This window comes from Aristolochia californica, unplaced genomic scaffold (assembly GCF_029961685.1).
Source record: "Aristolochia californica isolate CCGP_79_NKW_82.1479 unplaced genomic scaffold, dmAriCali1.0.hap1 SCAF_7, whole genome shotgun sequence".
Taxonomy (NCBI): Eukaryota; Viridiplantae; Streptophyta; class Magnoliopsida; order Piperales; family Aristolochiaceae; genus Aristolochia; species Aristolochia californica.
In genome coordinates this window covers 6,310,638-6,331,080 of record NW_027182268.1, presented here as the reverse complement: position 1 = coordinate 6,331,080, position 20,443 = coordinate 6,310,638, and the positions used below count along the sequence as shown (strand labels likewise).

The 20,443-nt window shown below is 37.1% G+C and overlaps 2 protein-coding genes across 4 annotated transcripts in view; one reads left to right on the top strand and one right to left on the bottom strand.

The window, feature by feature from the left end:
* The first annotated feature begins 108 nt into the window (after nucleotides 1–108).
* On the top strand, nucleotides 109–8,141 carry LOC137936983 (potassium transporter 7-like). Of its 2 annotated transcripts, none has more exons than XM_068781975.1 (10): nucleotides 109–820; nucleotides 1,465–1,693; nucleotides 2,187–2,435; nucleotides 2,607–2,657; nucleotides 2,771–2,995; nucleotides 3,571–3,623; nucleotides 3,887–4,001; nucleotides 4,387–4,641; nucleotides 5,586–6,108; nucleotides 6,647–8,141. In XM_068781975.1, exons 1-10 carry the CDS (start codon nucleotides 572–574, stop codon nucleotides 7,185–7,187), a joined length of 2,490 nt encoding a protein of 829 aa, XP_068638076.1. In that variant the 5' UTR covers nucleotides 109–571; the 3' UTR covers nucleotides 7,188–8,141. The 2 variants fall into 2 exon arrangements, with proteins under 2 accessions (XP_068638076.1, XP_068638075.1); XM_068781974.1 differs by having other exon boundaries at nucleotides 2,735–2,995.
* A 166-nt stretch (nucleotides 8,142–8,307) lies between these two features.
* LOC137936190 (copper-transporting ATPase PAA1, chloroplastic) overlaps nucleotides 8,308–20,443 on the bottom strand; it is a 41,255-nt gene continuing 29,119 nt past the window's right edge. Inside the window, exons 14-17 of one of the 2 annotated variants that reach the window (XM_068780756.1) lie at nucleotides 20,190–20,430; nucleotides 19,821–20,024; nucleotides 18,831–18,911; nucleotides 8,308–8,972 (exon numbers count right to left, since the gene is read on the bottom strand). In XM_068780756.1, coding sequence (XP_068636857.1) covers nucleotides 8,724–8,972; nucleotides 18,831–18,911; nucleotides 19,821–20,024; nucleotides 20,190–20,430 — 775 coding nt within the window. In that variant the 3' untranslated portion in view covers nucleotides 8,308–8,723. Of the gene's footprint in view, nucleotides 8,973–18,830; nucleotides 18,912–19,188; nucleotides 19,360–19,820; nucleotides 20,025–20,189; nucleotides 20,431–20,443 lie in introns of those variants that run through there. The other variant, XR_011109518.1, reaches the window with a different exon arrangement.

Below are 20,443 nucleotides of genomic sequence, written 5' to 3'. Positions count from 1 at the left end.
GAAAAGAAATCGTAAAAAAGTGAAAACGGAAATTTCATCGATAACGATCGTTTAAGTTCTCATGGTGCTTCTCTGACGAGTGGTTCTCTGGACTGTGGTTGAGCTCTATCCTGTCAATTTTCGTCTTGGAATTTTGTTTTGGCTTCAATTGTGTTTCTGGGTTCAGGTTTTTAGTCTCTTAGTTTGATCAATCCTGTGCTTTCTTTGGTGTTTCATCTTTGAGCTTTTTTGTCTCAATTGATCGTCGTCGATGCTTTTTCTTGATTGGTTTGGGGGAAGCGCAGCCTTTTCGGTCTCTTTTGTGATGGCATTTGTGTGCATTTGAGGTTGTGCATCTTTGATCTTGCTTGTGTTTGATCAGTTAGTGAGTCAATTCGTGGAGCTTTTTCAGTAATCTAAGTGTCGTATTCTCCTTCGATGTTCTCTCCCCATGAGCGAGTCCCAGTCTTTCTTGACCTTTCTTTTACCTCCCGTCTGGTAGTTTTTCCTCCTGTCCTCGTTTGTTGAGCGTCCTGAAATCTGTCGATGATTTGAGTTCTTGTTTTTTCTGTTGAGTGTGATTCTATCCTAAATGACGGAAGAAGGTTCCGAGAGGGGGAATGGTGGATTGGCCTCCATGGACTCCATCGAATCTCGATGGTTTTTTCAGGATGAAGAAAACTCTGGTGTTGATGAAAGTGATAATTTGCCACTGAGGATGAGTTTTGATTCAGAAAAGGAGGAAAATGGCGAGCAACGGTTGCTTCGAACTGGGCCGCGTATTGGTTCTTTTGATGTTGAGGCGCTTGAAATTCTTGGTGCTCAGAAGCACGACTATGAGGCATGCTAATTTTGTTTTTCATTCATTATGTTAGCTGATATCTAAGTAATAAGTGTAAAATCTTTGCGTTTACTAATGCGGCTAGTAAGCAATCAGACAGCAGCGCACTTTAAGACCAAAGTGTGGCTTACTATGCGCTGAATTGCGCAGTTCTCATGGTAGTTTCTGTTGCTTTTTCACTGCTCGATGTGAATTAGTGTGTCATTTGAGCCAAAAGCCAGTCTATGCCGTCTAGCATGATTCCACGATGGCCCTTTATCATAAAGAGCGTGAAATTTTCTATGGAGTTGGTCCTAATACAATGATCTTATGTACTGTGATATTCCATGGTAAATTTCTTCTTAATTTAGCTGTTTGGAGCTTTATATCTTGGTCGTTTCTCTTTTCTAGAAGTGACAATTTGGAGAAGACAAAGTTATCCTGGTTGTTTTTGAAATTGATACCACTCGTGTTAGTTTTAGTAGTTTATTAGTTCATTGTTTTGTTAGCTTTAGACTTGGTTTCAGTTTGATAGGGCGTGCATTTAAAATGATGGCATCTCATTTCATGAAAGTGAAGGTTGATTCTAAGGTGATTCTTAGGCACTGCATAATCTGTTGAAATAAAAAAACTGTACTTAAAAAAATTGTCTGATTTAATTGCAGGACTTCACCTTGGGCAGGAATATTGTACTTATTTTTCAGACACTCGGGGTTGTCTTTGGTGGTGTTGGGACAAGTCCATTATATACTTTTGATATAATGTTTAATAAATCCCCTATTCAAGGGAAGGAAGATATTCTTGGAGCTCTCTCTCTAGTTTTGTACTCATTAATTCTCATCCCATTGATCAAATATGTTCTCATTGTACTTTGGGCAAATGACGATGGTGCAGGTATTGTTAACCTTGATCTTGATTTGCATACATGGACAAATTCTAGTTGTGTGGTTTATGTTGCATGCCTTCTGAACCTGAATCCACCAATGGAAAGGGTTCCGGTTCCACAATGATTAACAAGTTTTGAGTAGCTTGCCCGTCTAATTGGTCTAGTTGCATGATGACAAGAATGCCTTGGAATCCTACCTCTCAAAACAAGCAGCTAGGATTATCCCATGGGCAACTCTAGAATCATCACTGTCCAATGTTGCCTATTGATGATTCTAGGTGTCTGGCTTTGATACGATGGCCCATAAACAAAAAGGTTCAAGAGCTGACAACAAGGACTATCCCATGGGCATTTGATATGTAATAATTTTAATGTATTTGAGCTGGTTTTACACATGCTAAATGCAAATATTTTAACTAGAGAATCATTCATCGAGGTTCCCACAATGAAGTCTCTGTCATTGCTCATCTTTCTCTTTGATTGTTCTGATTGCATTTTCAGGTGGCACATTTGCTTTGTACTCATTAATTTGTAGGCATGCAAAGGCCAGTCTTCTTCCAAACCAACTTCCCTCCGATGCTCGTATCTCCAGTTTCAGGCTCAAAGTTCCATCCCCAGAACTCGAGAGGTCAATAAAGATCAGGGAGAGACTTGAGAATTCATTTACACTAAAAAAACTCCTTCTAATGTTGGTGCTTTTTGGAACATCTATGGTGATTGCAGACGGAGTTGTTACTCCGGCTATGTCAGGTTTGAGCTACTTTCATTCGTGTTGTTGTGCCAAATTCGTAACTTACTGGGATTTTAATCCTTATTTAATTTTCAAAAAATATATTATTGTACTAAAATGGTTATCATCCTCAAAAAGTAAATTAGTCCTTTTGATCAATTGTAATTGGTTATATGTTTTGAAAATTGCAGTTATGTCTGCTGTAAGCGGTCTCAAGGTTGGAATAGCAGGATTTTCACAAGGTAATTCTAGAAATCTATTGCTGTAACATTTCCTAGGGAAGTCACTTTTTGTTAATTTATGTTTTCAATTTTTGCAGATAAAGTGGTGATGATTTCTGTTGCATGTCTTCTAGTTTTGTTCTCTGTCCAGAGATTTGGAACAAGCAAAGTAGGGCTTGCTGTTGGTCCTGCTTTATTTGTATGGTTTTGCTGCCTTGGAGGCATTGGAATATATAACCTCCTAAAGCATGATACAAGTGTCTTGCGGGCTTTTAATCCTGTCCATATCTATTATTATTTCAAGAGAAATTCTACTCGAGCATGGCTAGCTCTTGGCGGTTGTCTTTTATGTGCAACAGGTAATTATGACATCATAATCTGTAGTTTTAAGGTGCTTTAAAAATGTATAATTTTTTTCTTTGTAAATGACTTGGTCAGTATTATAGGTCTGACTTTCTGACAGATTGTGCTGATAAATTGATCTAACAACTCTATTCGGAAGTTGCATGGAAGGAAAAATCCCATAGTAGTGAATGAGCTCTTGTTTACATTGCAACCCAACTTTGGATTGCAAATACTTAGAACCCTAACATCTTTTTAGACTGTCTAATGGAGTTCGTTTAATGCATAATCATCAGTCACTTTAGAATGGTGAAAGAGGGGCTTTACACTGTTCGTATATGCACTTTGCAAAATTTCATTTTCACTAAAGGGTTTTAGCCAAATTTGAGATGATTGTGGTGATGTCATCATATCCCCTAGAAAATGAAATATTTATCAGAAAATGAAATAACTATGAGGTAACCACGTTTAACATTGTGGATTATGCAAATAATATAGCCTGAGAAAGTGCCTGCTGCAATGTGGTTGAATTGAAGTTTCTGCTGTATTTATATTCAGTTGTTTTGCAAGGCTAATACCTGATTATATTCAGGATCTGAGGCGATGTTTGCTGATCTTTGCTACTTCTCTGTTAAATCAATTCAGGTAAAAATACCAAGATATAAATAGTTCATGAAGTGGTTGACCAAAATTTTCCACTTAGACTTAACATTAGTTGACAGGCCTTTCTCAAAAAATAAAAAAATAAAAAAATATTGATATGAATATTTTTTCTTATTTTATTTGATGACCAGATAAGTTATGGATTATGTTGTAATGACTTTCAGTAGAGCAGTATAATTTTCATGGGCTAATTGTATTTGCCTCTTTTTATTTGTTGCTTCTAATTCCATCTCTATCTTTTACAGCATACCTTTGTGTTTCTAGTGCTGCCCTGTCTTCTATTGGGTTATCTTGGCCAAGCTGCGTACCTTATGGCTAATGTAGAACAAGCAGGGCAGGTTTTCTTTTCTTCTGTTCCAGGTATTTTTTTATATTTGAAGTATTTCTTCATTTGCTTCAATCAGTGCATAGAACATTGTTTACACAGTTTGACAGGCCTGTTGAGGACCATGACTCCCATTCTAGAAGATAATTCTCTAAGGGGATTGAAATATCTGATCCTTTCGAATGAGCATAGCCATCTGATTGTGAATCTTCTGATTGTATTTAACTTATCATTACAAATCATGATAAGTAAATCTTCAGATTGTAGTTAATTTTCATTATAAATCATGATGCGAATTAAGCTCTTATTCAACCAAATGACTACTAAATGGCTTTTAACCTTTGTATCTTTCTCTCCTTTCTCCACTGTTTTTTACCCAATTATGACATCAAGAAATTTTATGTTAATTTTGGTCTCTAGGTGGAGTTTTTTGGCCAGTCTTCCTTATTGCCAATGTTGCTGCATTGATAGCCAGCCGAGCCATGACAACAGCAACATTCTCGTGTGTAAAGCAATCGACAGCGCTTGGGTGTTTTCCTCGCCTTAAAATCATTCATACATCTCGAAAGTTCATGGGTCAAATTTATATCCCAGTTATGAACTGGTTTCTGCTTGTTTTTTGCCTGGTTTTTGTCACCACTTTCGGGAGCATATATGAAATTGGAAATGCATATGGTAAGCCATAATATCTTTTGTTGCTCTCTAGCTCTCTCTCATACACACAAACAAATTAAATGTAGCTATAATTTTCTCTAAACTGGACATTTTTTACTTTTCATGCATGCATGAAAACAAACCTTTTACCATTGGTGGTTGGGGGGGGTTTAGATGCATGCTGTCATCCAGGTCCAGTAAGTCTAGTCTTCTGGTATAGAGGTTATGATATGAACTGGTGGCTGTGAAAATATTTAACTGGATACAGTGTATGTATATACAGCACATGGAAATGACATTATTGAAGTGGCAGTGGAATACTCACTAAAAATAATAATTTTGAGAACTTGTGGGAATGGTTTCAAAAAGCTCTGGAAATTCATCAAAACTCTTAGTCAGCTTAAGACTGGAAGGATAACGGGGCTGTTGAAGCATGATAGTTTTCAGGATTACAGAAACCTGGTCTGTTTTGGAGGAATAGGATGAAAACTGTGAAGAATGATGAGAGGCAATTGTACACTCTTTTTCTTCACAGACATAAGAAATTTCATTTAAAAAATGATGATTTTTATATTGCTAACAAGAAAATCATTTTGAAAATGGTGATTTTATTAAAGCAAATAACAAGTGATACTAGCTGGCTGGAAGCCAAGATAAAAAAATTAAAGAGATACCAGAGGCATTCACGACTAGGTGCTTGAGGTCAACTCATAAGAAAATCTTTACTAGGTCATTTCTTGGTTTTTAGGCAAAAAAATAAAAAAAACAAAAGAAATCCCAGAAGAAATGACCTAGAGACTACCCCTCAAGATTTGCTTGCATAAAGATCCCGTTCTGTATCTAAATCTAATGACTAATTTAGAGAATGGTTTCCTTGTATATACACTATATACACTGTCTATTTGTGATTTTTCTTATTTATTTTCTCATCATATTCCTTATTTTTCTGTTTTCTTGTGGTTCAGACATTGCAGAACTTGGTGTGATGATGACAACAACTATCCTAGTGACTATAGTCATGCTTCTGATATGGCAAACAAACATCATAACTGTCCTCACTTTCTTGATTTTCTTCCTCGGGTTGGAACTCCTCTTTTTTTCCTCAGTCTTAGGTAGTGTAGGTGATGGGAGTTGGGTCTTACTGGTCTTTTCTGCAGTAGTTTTTATGGTAATGTTTATCTGGAATTACGGAAGCAAGCTCAAGTATGAAACTGAAGTGAAGCAGAAACTTTCAATGGATTTGCTGATGAAGCTGGGCAGCAATCTTGGAACAATAAGAGTCCCAGGAATTGGCTTGGTTTATAATGAGCTGGTGAAAGGTATTCCAGCGATTTTTGGCCATTTTCTGACCACCCTACCTGCAATCCACTCCATGATCATATTTGTTTGTATAAAGTATGTGCCAGTGCCAGTGGTTCCTCAGAATGAGAGGTTTCTTTTTCGGCGAGTTTGCCCAAAGAACTATCACATTTTCCGCTGCATTGCCAGGTATGAACACATTTAGTGTGGTTCACTGAAGATTTATAGCATCTTAGCTGTTAGAGTATATGTCAGTTTTCAATCCATGCTTTGTATGTCAGTGCCATTGAAAATAACTTGGAGAACGAGTTGGGTCCTCCCAAAGTAGCTAAGACTTGGGTCCAAATTTCTGACCTATGGGACAATCCTGCCATACTGCTGGTGGGCTTTTACTATCTGAACCAATGTCACTGATCTGCTTCATTTTTGTTTACTGGTTGTACATGGACCAGTGTTTGGATGGTGAGAATTTCAATAAAACTCCTGGGCTCTTTGCAATTCATGAACAATTTTAACCCACGATCAACAAATTCGATCATCATTGCCCTTTCACTGTAAAGATACCGGGTGTGCATTTAATTCCTGTGGCATTACGAAGTAGGTGCTTGATTAGATTAGTGTCTATCTGTGATGGATATGTGTAGTAGCTCAAACGTCTCAGCATCTTATTTAACATCAACAGTGCAGTTCTTTACCTTTACAGACTTTTTCTAACTCACAAATACAGGTATGGTTACAAGGATGTAAGGAAAGAGAACCATCAGACATTTGAGCAACTTCTGATTGAGAGCCTTGAGAAGTTCATCCTCAGGGAGGCCCAAGAGCGTTCTTTGGAGAGTGATGAAGATGGTGAATCTGAGTTTGAAAGTGACGATTCAAGCTCAAGACTTTTACTAGGTCCTAATGAAAGTGCTTACTCCCTCGGGGCTCCGCTGTTGGCCAACTACCGAGGCAAGGGGAAAGAGATAATGGAGGCGAGCACATCTGGTGATGTGGGTCTAGACTTCCCAACATCAGATTCTGGGATATCAGATGCTGAGCAAGGTTCGGTGTGGGAGCTTGCTTTTATTCACAGAGCTAAAGATCCAGGGGTAGTTTATCTATTAGGATATGGAGATATTCGTGCAAGGAAAGATTCATGGTTCTTTAAGAAACTTGTCATAAACTACTTCTATGCATTTTTGAGGAAGAACTGTAGGAGGGGAATAGCAACTCTAACTGTGCCCCATACAAATTTAATGCAGGTGGGCATGACTTACATGGTGTGAGGTTTGAGATTTTTCTTAACATGGTAATTAACAGTGATTTGGGTTTAAAAGGATTAGCTTTGGTGGTTTTTGAGAGGCTAACAAGGATTCTGAGGTACTTTCAAGGGGAGGTTGGTTGTGCTCTTGTTTTTGTTGCTTGAGCCTGTGGATCAAACACCAGCTGGAGCTTCCTCTTACAACTAGAATATTGAGTTGTAGCTCTTGAATTGTAATCCATTTTCAGTTATGGAAGATGTGAAATTAACAGTTGTAGGTAGTTACACGCCAAAAATGCAATCCTTCATGTAAGAGTGAGTTGCTGCTGTTACTGTGAAGTACACTTTCTGTATGTTTTTTGTTCTTCTACTTGATTGTGCTGGTTGAGAACCAATTAGGCTTGGAGGGATTATTCGTGATTTCACAGATGAAAAAGCTTTTGGGTGAGCTGCAAGCATACCTGACCAATTGAGGTCATGATCCGGGTTGTCTTTATAATTGGCCAGGCAACGGATAGAGTCTTTCTTCTTGAGCATAACACATTAATGGTAGGGTCAACTGAGCTCCTCTGGGCAAGTAGTCCATTGATCCGCTGGTTTGGACCAATCTTTTGGCATTCATGAAAATTTTCAAAATATGAAAATCTTGGATGTTGCTTCAATGCACTGAAAGGGATTTTCTGAATTTGTAGTACTTGGTGATATTGAGAGAACATGGAAGTTCCCGTGTGATAAAGTCATGCTGCGACAGAGCAGGTAAGAGTCCTGACAAAAGAACGAGATAGATTTCTGGCAAAAGGTACACGGTTTAATGGGAGAAATGGAACCACTAATTATGTGAGTAGGTTTTTGACTCCCACCTACTGAATTTTTCTGAACCTGAGGTGTAAGAAGGCAGGAGACTAAACTTGGAGATGACCAGCTTTCGGGTAATGAGCATTAAATTTTTCAGCCTGAACGCACTCAATTAAAACCTCTGTCAAACTCAATTTCTTCAATATCACTCATTATTCCGGATTTCTGCTCTCCTCTTGCAATAGATCCAATGCAGTATATGGTCTTTATTGCTACTAAATTTCAGATTTCAGAAGGTATTAAAGGTGAAGCAACTAAATACCAAAGGTGAACTTATTACTTTATCCAGAAAACGAAGGGTAAAAGGTGAGCGGAAACTTGGCTACATCTGGGAAAGGAAACCCGAACAGGGAAAGGTGATCAAACCAGATGAAATAAAGGGTGCTCGTCAGAAAAGAATGCCATAAATTTAAAAACAATATGACGTACAGTATAAGCTACGACTGTACAAACACTTCCAAAAGATTTCACAACAAAAGAGGGCAGGTAGCTTTTCTCTTCGTCCTGACAGTGCAGGAACCTTTCCTGTAACTTGCTCGTTCTGGTGGTTGGAATGGAATCCCTTGCTCAGTACCATTCATTGGGCAATTGTTGAGTATCTATAGCAATAAACTGATCCCTACATGCTTGGAATTTGATCTGACCACATGGATATGACAAAAATTGAGCGCTTCAAAATTTCCAAATCAGACATCTTCAATTTCATTTAGGTGCTCCATTTGGAACGGTAGGGGTTTCCCAAGCCGTTGGTTTCATCCATGGCTGTTTGAGAAACAGATTTACCATCGTACCAAAATGTATGTAAGGGTTTTTTAGAGCCAAACTTGAGTTTCAAGAATAGTGAATTTCCCATTACTCCTATTGAACTCAGACCCATGAGAGCTCCAGCAATGGAAGGAGTCAGCATAGTTCCAGTCACAGGAAGCAACACTCCAGCAGCAATTGGGATTCCAACCTGCAGTACAAATATTGTTGCATAATGAGGAAAATAGAAACACATGGGCATAATCAACAAAACAGTAAAACAGTGGCAGCTTTTCTTAGAAATTCTTCTCTGGTTAATTTTAATCACATTCAATAACTCGTAATTTACAAAAGAGTTTTGTGATCAACAGTAGCTGCAAAAATGATTGATGCCACTCTTGAGACCCACCAAGTGGATTCAGCATTGAAAGAGTCACTTTCAAGAACCACAACATTTTGGCAGGACAAATAGTGATTTCTTGTAGCATAGGATTCATGCTGTGAGATGAGTCTTTGCAGCAGTTAGAATGTTGACATACATAAAACAAAATTAGGAAGAAAATCAGTTACGGACATCAAAGCTATGAGATGCTACAAGTACCAAAAGAGACGAGAACACCATGGAGTGGCACTAAGAGATGAAAACTGTAAGTTCTGTGACGATATGTACATGTTTCATATTGATAAAATATCACTGGTGAGGAAGGATATCAGACACGTCCATTGATAAAACAACAGGAAGTGGAGATATATGAAAAATATCTTTGATACTAGAAACTTGGAAAAGGTTGACAAATGGAGTTAGGAAATGATAGATCAAATTGGAAAAAGAGATTCATGTAGCTGAATAAGATGTGACAGTGACGATTTAAGAATGATGCCATGGTCACTGAAAAAAGCTACAAGATAATTGTTAAAAAACCAGCACAGGGGTATTTTGGTCATTTCACCTTGTCATCGTATTTATATTCTTGTGTAATCTTGTTCTCTATGCTGATTATGTCTACAGTCCAAGTTTCATATACATAGGACATATAAAATGAGAGATATAAGGAGATTAGGGTTTCACTTAAGTGAGGGACAATTTTATAATTCAGAAAATCCACTTTTAATTAAATAGGTCTACTTCTCTCTCCCTTCTCTCTTTCTCTCTCATTCTTTTTTCATCTCTCTCTCTCTTCTTTTATTTTTAGATAGTATCAGAGCAGTAGATCACATCTGGGAAGGTTTCTTATCAGCATTCACCATCCTTTGAAGAAGACGATCACATAAATCTAATTTTTCCATCTCTTTCTTCGGCCATAACTCTAGGGTTACTGGTTCAACTGTTCATAGAACAGCTTTCTATGATTTAATTGCCCAAAAAGGAACTCTTATGTTTGTCTTGGGATGTGCACCAACTTTCCCTTTCTTATGCTTATGTCATCCTTCGCTTAGGCTGACATACCCCCTAATTGATGGTTATGTGGTTCGATTTCTTGGGAGTTTGAAATTTGTGTTATGACTATTGAAGCTTGAAGTGCGAACATCACAGTAATTGCCCTAACCCTAATTTTATGTGGTGTGACCCATGTAGTTTGCTTATAAGGAGTATTTTGGAAGGTGAAATTGAATAGATTTGTGATTATATACAAGCAATATGGCTGATTTTGGTGAAATATATACTCCGTCTAAAGAATTTTCATGTTCTAATGGGAAGGACATTATTACTAGGGGTGGCTTCGAACCGGATCAGCTCGGTTCGATTCAGTATCTCTCGAGCTCGAGATCCGGAATCGGCTCGACCAAATCCAGGTTTGACTCGACGACTCGTTAACGAGTTGAGTTGGGGGGGGGGGGATTCTTCCTCCCCTTGCCTTCGCCTCTGTTTCAGTCGCCACCGTAACTCGCTTCCTCCCCGTCATCTCCGCGGAATACCTAAGTTCAGGAGAAATAATCTCCCTCCCTCCCCCCCCCCCCCCCCCCTCGCGCGAAGATGATCGTGCGAGATCATAAAGTAAAAAAAAAAATCCTTAAACTCTCCTTCCTCGTGGCTCTTGAAGAAATTGAAAATACATTTTAATAGAAATAAGTTTCTAGGGACTATTACTATCTCATGTTTTTTGTAAACATTTTTCTAATAGAAAATTCTTATTAAAAAAATCATATAATTTTCTAAGTAAGATTTTCTTGCCAAGATGGGATAGAAAACCGTATAGAAATTTTTTGAATAAGTATTTGACTGTTGATGCTGTAATACTTTTAGCATGAGGCAATTTTTATTGCAATTTTGTGTTTGACATTTTACTTGATTAAAAATTTATCGATAAGTATAGTAATATATTAGATTGATTATTAATTTTTATTTATTTCCCTAGAAGAGGGAATAAGAGGTCCATTTAACTTTCCTAAGAAAATTTTAAAAATATTTCTTGTAATTTTCTAATAAGTCACTAATAGTAATAGGATTTTATTTAAAGTTTTTTTTGGAAATATGTGTCATAGGAAAAACATTTCTAGTTTTTCCTAGAATATAAGTTTCAATCAGGGGCACTAAGGAGGCCATAGTAAATTTATGGCTAGATTCAAAAATTACAAAACAAGCTAGACAACATTTGGAGTAAAAAAGATTAATATTAGTGCGTTTTAATCCATTATTGAAATTCAATCCTGAACCTCCCCTACCATTCTTTTTTTAAAATGTATGCATAATTTTATATATAATTTATTTGACATATATTTTATATAGAGTATTAAATATAGGTTAAGCTCGAACTTGGGTAGAGCTTGAGCTTGAACTCAATTAAAATTATTAGGCTCGAGTTCGATTACAATTTTAGGTTCGAGGCTAGGGTCGGCTCGAGCTCGAGTTCAAAATATTTAAATCAAGTTCGGCTTGAACAAGGTTCGGACTCAGCTGGATTTGATGCCACCTGTATGCCCAATTTTAAATAGAGGTCATTCCCAATTTTATGTAAAATGTATGTATATTGAAGCTCGAGCTCAGTTAAAATTATTAGGCTCGAGCTCGATAACAATTTTAGGCTCGAGCCTAGGCTCGGCTCGAGTTTGAGTTCGAAATATTTAAATCAAGCTTGGCTCGAACATAGGCATGTTCGGGCTCGGCTCGGCTCGATGCCACCCCTAATTATTACTATGACTTCTGAAAAATTGAATGGTTGAAATTATCTTAATTGTGCCAAGTGAGTTAGGATGTACTTGAAAGCCAGAAAGAAGATAAAATTCTATAGGGATGAACCCCCCATTCCCACTGATGATGACTGAGAAGTAGAAGACAAGTAGATGACCTGGATTGTTAATATTATAGATTCTTCTCTTTGGAACCAGGTTATGAATTTTGACACTGCCTAGGCTATGTGGGTGTCTTTGGAATCTTTATATACTCAAGAGAATAATCTTTCTCAGGTGAATGAGTTATACACTGATTTCTTTGGGTTGAAAAAAGGAAACAGGATAGTAACAGAATACTATAGTTCCTTTATGGGTATCTGGTTGGAGATTAATGTTTATCATCCATTTACTACGAATGAATAAGAGCTCAGTGTTGAATTTCTGGAAAAGAGAAAAACTTCATTAACTTGTTGTAATCTGAGTACATGAGCTCCTATTTATAATAGAGGAAAGTAATAAAGTCCAATACAATTAAAGTACTCTTGTCCCAAATACACTCAAAAGTCTAACACTTAAAGATAAGTCCTAGCATAATTAAACAACTCAACATTAATAAAAGACTAACATAACTAAAACACCTTTAAACTGAGACTCTTGTAAGACAACACTACATTAATTCTGGCTCTATGAGACTTCTTACTATGAGAGTCATGTAAAAGCCTTCCATATCTTCTCTTCAACACTCCCCCTCAAGTTGGAGTTTATAACTTCAACTTGCAATGAAAAGGATTCTTGGATTTCAATTTTATTTGTTGTAAAAAATTCTCCATAGATGCAAAAACTTCATCTTTTGTGCTCCGCCTTTCTTGAATATTTTAGTCATATAAAAATTACCACAACATGAGGAACAAAATACCTCTTTCTTGTTCTATTTCTCCCCCTCAAGTTGGGGATAAAAAGGACATAGAAACTCAGCTTGGACAAAACACAATATGGGAGAAGAAAATCACTCCTACCCGTACGACAAAGCTCCATACACTAGTCGAAACGGTCATAGTGTGAAATGCACTCCGCTCAATTTTGAAATTGGAAAACTAGCCCAACAATAGACTACTCACTTTTTAAGGGTAGCTCAAACACAAATCACCTCTTGGGTGAAGAATAAAAGACTTGACTCAAGCCGGATGGTGGGCACACTCCTATATTTTTTAAGTAATAGGTCTAGGCATTGCTATGAAGTGATAAAAACACAAGATGATAAACTAAAGAAGTATTTGAGGAAAACAACTTTAACCAAAAGGGGGCGAGTATGAAACACTCATACTTCCAAAGTGAACCTTTTTTTTTTTTGGAAAACTACTGGAGATTATAATTTTTTTGGGGTAATCACAATTTTTCAAAGTTAGCTATGTGGAAGATATACAACCAAGTAACAAAAACACAAAACTTGAAAACAACATTAATGCAAGATATTGCATATCTTGAATGAGCACATCTTGGAGTGATTAAGTTGGACCAAGACTCTCTAATTAGAAGACAAATTTGGCTAAAAAACACGGATTTTAGGATAAAAAGGAAACTCAAATCATGTCAATGCCTGGAGAGATAATAGGAGAGAAACAAGGGGAAAAAAGAGAGATTTTTGGTAGAACTGACCCTTGATACTTCTAATATCAATATCTCCAAAATATAGCTCAGAATCACAAACGGTTTGTTGATCAAGAAACTAGACTCAAATATCATTAATTTGATATCTAATTTGACATAAAAATATTCGTTCTTGAATCTTTTATGACCTCTTGATTCTCTTCATTATGTATCTTGACCCTTGCCGATTGCAATGTGAATATCTCCTTAAATATAGATCAGATTGACATGACATTTTATCTTTTTGAAACTACACTTCAATACCTTTCATTCAAGTATAACTTCTCTTCATAAAATATATTTTTTTGAGATAAATAATCTGATATATTTTGGAATCTGTAATTTGGTTGAATCGAGTACTCTTCTTCTTTGGCCAGCATGACCATTGACTCTTCCAACATCGATATCTCCCTCTATAAAACTCAGATTGTGAATTGGTCGAATAGGTAAGAAAATAGGTTTACAAATCTTTCTTTGGATATATAATTATCTTTGTAAAGTCTCGTTCTTGATGACATAAGACGGCTCGAATGTTGAAGCTTTCTGCTACTGCTCGAACCTATCTTGCAATCTGACCTTTGCTGCATCAAATATAGATTTCTCTTCATAAAAAACTCTGATTACCAAAATTCGTTTTGCTTTGGAAAGTAGACTCGAATATCTTTCCGTCTATATTATTTGCAATATGAAAAATTCAGTAAGGTGCGAACACCAAGAAATCAACGGGTATTGGAACTGAAAAGAGACAAAAAAGATAAATACAAACCTAAACTACTTGAGATGATAGATGAAAAAAGGATCACATTATCTCTGTGGGTTGACCAAGTCAACTCACAGAACCTGCTCTGATCCCATGTTAAATTTCTAGAAAAGAGAAAAACTTCATTGACTTATTGTAATCTGAGTACATGAGCCCCTATTTAAAATTGAGGAAAGTAATAAAGTCCAATCACAATTAAAGTACCTTTGTCCCAATTACACCCAAAGTCTAACACTTAAAGATAAGTCCTAGCATAATTAAACAACTCAACATAATAAAAGACTAACATAACTAAAACACCTTTAAACTGAGACTCTTCTGTGAGACTCTTGTAAGACTCCACCATATTAATTCTGGCTCTATGAGACTTCTTACATTGAAAGTCATGTAAGAGTCTTCCATATCTTCTCTTCAACACTCAAAAAACAACGAAATCAATTGTTGGTAGCAAAGTTTCTTGATGGTTTAAGTGTTGAATTCGATGGAATCAAGGCTCAGGTCCTCGCCTATGATGAGATACCTACCCTATCTACTACTTCCAATAGGGTAATGAGAATCGAGAAGACAATTGTACCCAAGGTGGGAAAAGATGCTAAGATAGGTGAAGCCATTATTGTTACTACATCAGATACTGCATCAAATTCCATTGATTCTTCCAGAGGATGCACAAGCACTAGCAGAGGTAGAGGTAGAAATGGCTCAAGCCGAGGAAGAGGCAGTGGGGATGGTAAAACAGAAAGGAAGTGATTGTGGATGCACTAATCATTATTTCAATAGATGCTGGATTAAGTTTGGAAAACCTACATGGGCCAATTCTACCATTCATGATAGTAATGCAAACTTGTCTGATTTTGCAACACCTATCACACCTAGAGCCCCAAATGAAATGCAACAATTAATTCAGCAACAACAACAGATTGTTCAGGGTATGGCTCAGTTCTTACTTCCCCTTCTCCATCTGTGGCCCATGCTTCTATTCCTCCTCCCACTGGCACTGGTTCAGGTATGTCAGTCTTCACTGTGCATCATTCACCGTCTTGGGTTCTTGATTCAGAAGCTACCAAACACATGTCAGGTATGCTTTCGCTATTTTTTTACTTGAGGGAGTCTTGGCTTATAAAACATGTCTATCTTGCCGATGGGTTTGTTTTACCATTGCAAGGAGTGGGTAATGTCACTCCTACTCCTTTTCTATCACCTCAGTCAGCCATACTTGTTCCTTAATTTCCTCTAAATTTACTGCCTGTGAGTGAGCCCTCAAAGTCTACGAACCGTTCCTTAACTTTTTATCCTACTCACAGTGTTATTCAAGATTCACAACAAGGAGGATGATTGGTTCCACTTGTGAGAGAGGAGGATTGTATTATTTGGAGAGCCAACTACCAGATAATACCTTATATGTGCTACACTTAGTAGACTCAGCCATGCAATGGCATCACATATTAGGTCACCCATCTCCAGCAAAACTGATTCAAGTAGTTTCAGCATTTCTTTTCAGTGTGAGTCATGTCAACTGGGCAAACATCACCCGAGTTCCTTTCTAGTCTCACCTCATCAAACAAGTAAAGTATTTGAGTTTGTACATTCAAACGTCCAGGATCCTTTTGTCTTGTTATTAGTCAACTTGGTCAAAGGTATTTTATTTTATTTATTGATGATTTTAGTAGGTGAACTTAGATTTATTTCCTTCGAGAAAAATCTGAAGTTTTTTATGTACTCCAACACTTTTATAATGAAATAAACAATCAGTTTGCTGGCTCCATCAATGTTTGGCATACAAATAATGGTCTTGCATTTACCAATCACAAGTTTAACACGTTTTGTCAAACCCAATGGATTATTCATCAAGCATCTTGTGTCTATTTCTCCACATGAAAATTGGGTTTATTGAATGTAAAAATCGCCACTTGCTTGAAATGGCTTGTACTATGATGATTCATATGAATGTCCCCAAATCATATTGGGGTGATGTTGTTCTTACTGCATGGTTTTTGGTAAACAGGATGCCTTCTTTTGTTCTTAATGGTAAAATTCATATTCAGATCTTGTTACCATCTGCTCCTTTATTTCTTGTACCACCCCTTGTGTTTGGATGTGTTTGTTTTACTCATATTTTAAGACCATCCAGGGATAAATTGTTTCTTCAGGCTGTCAAGTATATCTTTTTAGGTTATTCTCGGACACAAAAACAGTACAAATGTTTTTGTCCATTTATTAGAAAGATATTTGTATCTACACATGTTATAGTTTTTAAGGATGTTCTATTCTTTGAGTCTCCTAGTTCTGAGACAGTTCCTCTTGTTCCTTCAATCCCTAGACCTGTTATTCCTGTTCTAATTGATGAATGTATTTGATCTTCACAAGATGTCACTGTTGAGAAAGCATTGCAGGTGTATGTACGTAGAAAGGCACCATCTCATCAAGCATCAGCCTCCTCTCTCACACGGGTACATAACTTTGCATCATCTTAAGATCCTAAGGTAAGTGACATACACCTTCCAATTGCCCTCCAGAAGGATGTAAAAAAAAAAAAAATACTCATGATCCTCTATCTCATTTTGTATCCTTTGGTTTTGTATTTGATAGTTATCATAAGTTTGCCTTGTCCATCTCCACTTGCACTATTCCTTCTTCAGTGCAAGATGTTCTTTTATCTTCTCACTAGAAGCAAGTCATGGATGTTGAGATAGAAGCATTGGTAGATAGAAGTAATTGGGAGTTATGTGATTTACCTCCAGAGGCTGCAATGGTTGGTTGTCGATGGGTGTATACAATAAAATATAATGCCGATGGGTTAGTTGAAAGATATCAAACACGCCTAGTTGCTCAAGGATACACATAGACTTACGGAGTTGATGTCTTTGAGACTTTTTCTCATGTTGCTCGCCTATCCTCTCTTTGTATACTGGTGTTTATTGCAGTGAATTAGCATGGTCTCTATACCAGCTATACATCAAGAATGCTTTCTTGTACATGATCTTGAAGAAGAAATATACATGGAGCAACCTCCAGGGCATGTTGCTCAGGGGGTAATGCAAAAAGTATGTAGACTCAAGAAAGCTATTAATGGTTTAAAACAGAGACCATAGGCGTGGTTTGAAATTTTCAGCCAAGTAGTTTTGTCCATGTGATCCTTTAGAAGTCACTGTGACCATTCCTTATTTATTATGAAGAGATCATCTGGGATTATCGTCTTACTGGTATATGTAGATGATATCATTTTATCAAGGAGTGATAGTTCAAGCATTGAAGAAGTTAAATCACACTTGGCAACTCACTTTCAAACTAAAGATCTCAACTGAAATATTTTCTAGGGAAAGAAGTCGCGAGAAGCAAAGAAGGAATTGCTTCGACTCAGAGGAAATACATAACTGATATCTTCCAAGAATATGGCCTTTTGGGAGTTAAACCACTTAATACACCTATAGAGGTAGGAAATTATCTTCATGATGATCAGAGTACAAAATTGAAAGATAAAACAATGTATCGAAGATTAGTGGGCAAAGTTATATATGATACAGGCACTCGACCGGATATTTCATTTGCAATCAGTGTAATGAGTCAGTTTATGGAACATCTACATAAGATTCATCTAGAGGGTGCATAGAGAATCTTAAGATATCTAAAAGAAACACCAGGAAAGGTCTTCTCTTTAGACCTAGTGATCATTTGAGAATTGAAGCATTTTCTGATGCTTATTAAGTAGGTTCAAAATTGGATAGGAAATCAACCACTGGGAATTATGAGTTTCTGGGAGAAAATTTAATCAGTTGAAAGAGTAAGAAACAGAATGTAGTTGTTTGATCTAGTGCAGAAGAGGAGTATAGAGCAATGGCCCACACCATAAGTGAACTGATGTGGGTGAGATCCGTCGCCAAGATTTAGGTTTCTATCAGAAGGAACCTATGACTATGTTCTGTGATAACCAAATAGCTATCCTAATTGTCAGTAATCCAGTGTTTCATGAGAACGAAGCATAGAGGTAGACTATCACTTCATTCAAGATGTTGTGATGAAGAAGGTGATAATCTCACATATTTGATCTAGTGATAAGTTTGGTGATGTTTTTACTAAAGCATTGGGGAAGCGTGAATTCATGAACTTCCATAGCAAGCTGAGTCTCTTCGACATATATGCTCCAGCATTAAGGGGAGTGCTAAAAAACCAGTATAGGGGCATTTTGGTCATTTAACCTTGTCCTTGTATTTATATTCTTGTGTAATCTTGTTTTCTCTATTGAATTATGTCTATAGTCCAAGTTTCATGTACATAAGACATAGAGTGGGAGATATAAGGAGATTAGGGTTTCACTTAAGTGAGGGGTAATTTTGTAATTCAGAAAATCTACTTAATTAAATAGGTTGGGGACATGCACGACCCCCAACGCAACTCATTCATGAGCCCTTCTCTCTTTGTCTCTCATTCTCTCTTCATCTCTTTCTCTTCTTTTACTTTTTACAACAATATTTTCTCTTCATAATTCATTTCATGTGGTAGAAAGTTCTTCAGAAGAGACTAGAACTTGCATTATCAGCACAAAAGGGAACTTACAATGTTATAGGCAAAAGCCCACCAGAGGTTTTGCTTCACAGTCTGCATGGTGAGTTTGCTCAGTTCCAAAGCGTCAAGCAGCTGCATGAAGACAATACTGGCTTAGTCTTCAAATTGTGTATGCAAATCAAACCAGAAAAAGCCATACAATTTTTTATTTTTTTGAAACGGCAAAATCATGCATGAATTAAGATCTGTAGATCACAAGTGAAAAGAAGAGGAAAGAGAGGATTTTAAAAAGCAGAAAGCCATCAGTGATAAATCCCCAATACTAAATGCGTCTGCTATGTTTTCCTTAGGTAATACGATGCTTGATTGTAATTATCATAATTAAATGTGAATAAGTTGGATAATTTACATTAGGAAAAGGTTGTCGACTTTTCCAATCTTTCCCTCATTTAATGTATCTACAAACGACCCAAACATTGGAATTTGTTCCACTATCGGCAGACTGTCAAGTATATCACCCCTACTTGCAGTCAATGGAGAGTTGCTGGGATGTCTAGCCTGCAGGTACTCCACATAAATCCTGATAACAAGTCCATCACATTCTCCAATGAGATTAATAGACAGAATGTGTTTCAGTTTTTCTGAATCATGAAACAGTTAATTGTTATAATGAACTCCCAAGTATTTTCTCCAGATATCTCCAGATAGCATGTCCATCACATTCTCCAATGAGATCAATAGACAGAATGTGTTTCAGTTTTTTTGAATCATGAAACAGTTAATTGTTATAACGAACTCCCAAGTATTTTCTCCAGATAACAGAAAAGCACATGTTCTGCAACAAGCTCCTGCCGCATATTATATTTAAAGCCACTTATTCAGTAGGATACACCTGATACATGCATCCCACTATTACCAGATTCCCTGTCGAACTACTTTCAGAGTGAACCAGTTAATATATTGTTCTATCCATCCCATAGTAGGACAAACCCCACATGCAAAGACACATGCACATTAGACTCTCAAGGCTGGAGCAAATACCTGTGATAACCTGTTCCCCATGAGCACAATAGACGATACCTCACTAGCAGCTGCAACACCTCCACTCATGGCCACCCCAACATCTGCTGAAGCCAATGCAGCAGCATCATTAATGCCATCACCAACCATGGCCACCACTTTTCGGTTTATCTGAAGTCCAGAAACAAATTTTTTCTTTTCATCTGGTTTAACACCAGAAATCACCTGTCCAAACAAACACAAAGTTTACATCTAGGATAGAACCAATGACTGAGCAGAAGAAAAAGGATGTGAAGATGTCTGCAAGCGTGTGCTTCAATTTTAATTTTCACTAAGTGCATCAAAACCACTCTCAGATATCATATATGGACAAACAAAACAGAGCCTTACTCTTTCTTTTGGAATTCCAACTCTGGATGCTACGTATTCTGCTGAATGCTTCTTATCTCCAGATAACATGTACGTGCTAATTCCTTGCTTGGATAAAGATTCGATGACTTGTCTGGCATCATCCCTGATCTTGTCCTCAAAGTAAATGAGACCTGCTAGATTCCCGTCTACTCCTACATAGACAACAGACTGGTTTCTGAACTCTTCAACATCAGGAAAATGGCCAGCATCTACTCCATGTCTGCAAGAGAGGA